This window comes from Myotis lucifugus, unplaced genomic scaffold (assembly GCF_000147115.1).
Source record: "Myotis lucifugus unplaced genomic scaffold, Myoluc2.0 scaffold_397, whole genome shotgun sequence".
Classification (NCBI taxonomy): domain Eukaryota; kingdom Metazoa; phylum Chordata; class Mammalia; order Chiroptera; family Vespertilionidae; genus Myotis; species Myotis lucifugus.
The window spans coordinates 134,187-135,906 of NW_005871445.1; the positions used below are offsets into that span (position 1 = coordinate 134,187).

A 1,720-nucleotide genomic window follows, 5' to 3' on the forward strand; every position below is an offset into this window, starting at 1 on the left:
CCCCACACAGGCGTGCTGGAGGCGGCCGATCAGTGATTCTCTCTCACCATTGATGTTTCCATCTCTCCCTCTCCCTTCCTTTCTTAAATCAATAAAAAATATATTTTTTAAAAATACTCCTACCCCCACCCCCACCCCCATCTCCATCTCTCCATCATCCCTATTACCTTGGCACTGCAGATACCAGCGTCCTGACTGGGCTTCTAGACCGCTGAGTTCTGATTGGTCGATGCCTGGGCGGGACTTGCCTCTCATTGGCTTATTCCCCAAGTGGCTACATATTGGCCAGTGCAACTCTAGACCATTAACTACACTTTACTCGGTTGATCTGACTTCACCGGCCTGGCGCTCAGAGGTCTGAAATGAGCAAGGGAAGCACAGGGTTAGGGCAGAGCGCCACCCAAGGGCAGCCTGGCCACGTTTACAGGGTCAGTTGGCTGGAGCCCCTGAAGGCGGTGGTTGCCTCACCCCTCTGTCGGCCCCTAGGTCTGTGCAAGGGGTACAGAGCCTGGATGAGCCGGGAGCGCAGAACCTTCGGCTGCTGCCTGATGGCCCCAACGCCCTTCACATCTTGGACGGCCCGGAGCAACGCTATTTCCTGGGCCTTGTGGACCTCGCCACCGTCTACGGGCTCCGCAAGCGACTGGAGTACCTGTGGAAGGCGCTGCGCTACCCCAACCGGGCCTTCTCCACCGTCAGCCCGGCTCTCTACGCCCGTCGCCTCTGCCAGTGGGTGGAGGAGCACACCGAGTGACCGGCGCGGGGCCGCGCTCTCCCCATCTGGACAATGGGCACAGGCCCGGAATGCATGTGCCAGCTTGATCGGGCTCCCCCAGCCTGCTGTTCCTCCAGAGGGCCTCCAGAGGGCAGCATTCTCCAACTAATATGACAACCTTATTTAATGGTGATGCTGTGCCTGGCTGGTATTTTGCCAGGGACTCGCCATATTAGCTCATTTTATCCTCAAAAAAAAAAAAAATGCTATTATTCTCTTTTCACAGACCATGAGATGGAGGCTCATGGGGTGAAGGGACTGAGCAAGATCACTCAGCAGTAAATGCTGGAACCAGGACTCGACTGTGCCTTTTGGACTCAGGAGCCTGTATTCTTACCAGCTCCCACAGCCCTGTCCTCATGCTCTCAGAAAGCGGGGAGGCTGAAGGCTCCAGCCCAGGCCCTTTGTCGTACAGATGGGGAAACCAAGGCCCAGAGATTTTAAGGGGCGTATGCACGGGTAAGTGGCAAGGCTAGCTCCGGAACTCCAGGCCTCCCTATCCCCTGCCCCTGGCTCAAGAAGGGCCCTTTAAGGATGCAGGTAGGAGAAGGTGGGGTATTGGGGGGCCTGCAGCTCTGGGAAGCACTATGTTGATCTTGAGTAAGCTCTGCCCTCCTCTGATAGTCACTATTCTCATCTGAGAAATGGGGGTAGGGATGGTGGGCAGACCAAGGGCCCTTGCCAAACAGACATCACCAGGAGCAGAGAAGCAAAGTGTCTGCATAGCCCCTGACCATTCCTTCTCCCTCCTCCAGGAGACTCCAGCCGGCCTCTGACCTCAGTCCAATCTGACCATGCCCAAGCCGGCCTTTCCTCTAGTGCTGCTCTGGGGCCTGACTGTGTGACCAGGGCACGGTGTTAACCTTCTCCGTGCCTCAGCGATCTAATCTGTAAGATGGAAGGATGAAAATGGACCTCATTAACGCATTAAATATTTATTGAGCA

At 55.8% G+C, this 1,720-nt stretch overlaps 1 protein-coding gene across 1 annotated transcript in view; it reads left to right on the top strand.

Annotated features, from left to right (window-relative positions):
• Window positions 1-1,720, top strand: part of PIP5KL1 (phosphatidylinositol-4-phosphate 5-kinase like 1) — a 7,696-nt gene extending 5,976 nt beyond the window's left edge. The window contains 1 exon segment of the mRNA XM_006102077.3: window positions 487-1,720. Coding sequence (XP_006102139.1) covers window positions 487-754 — 268 coding nt within the window. The 3' untranslated portion in view covers window positions 755-1,720.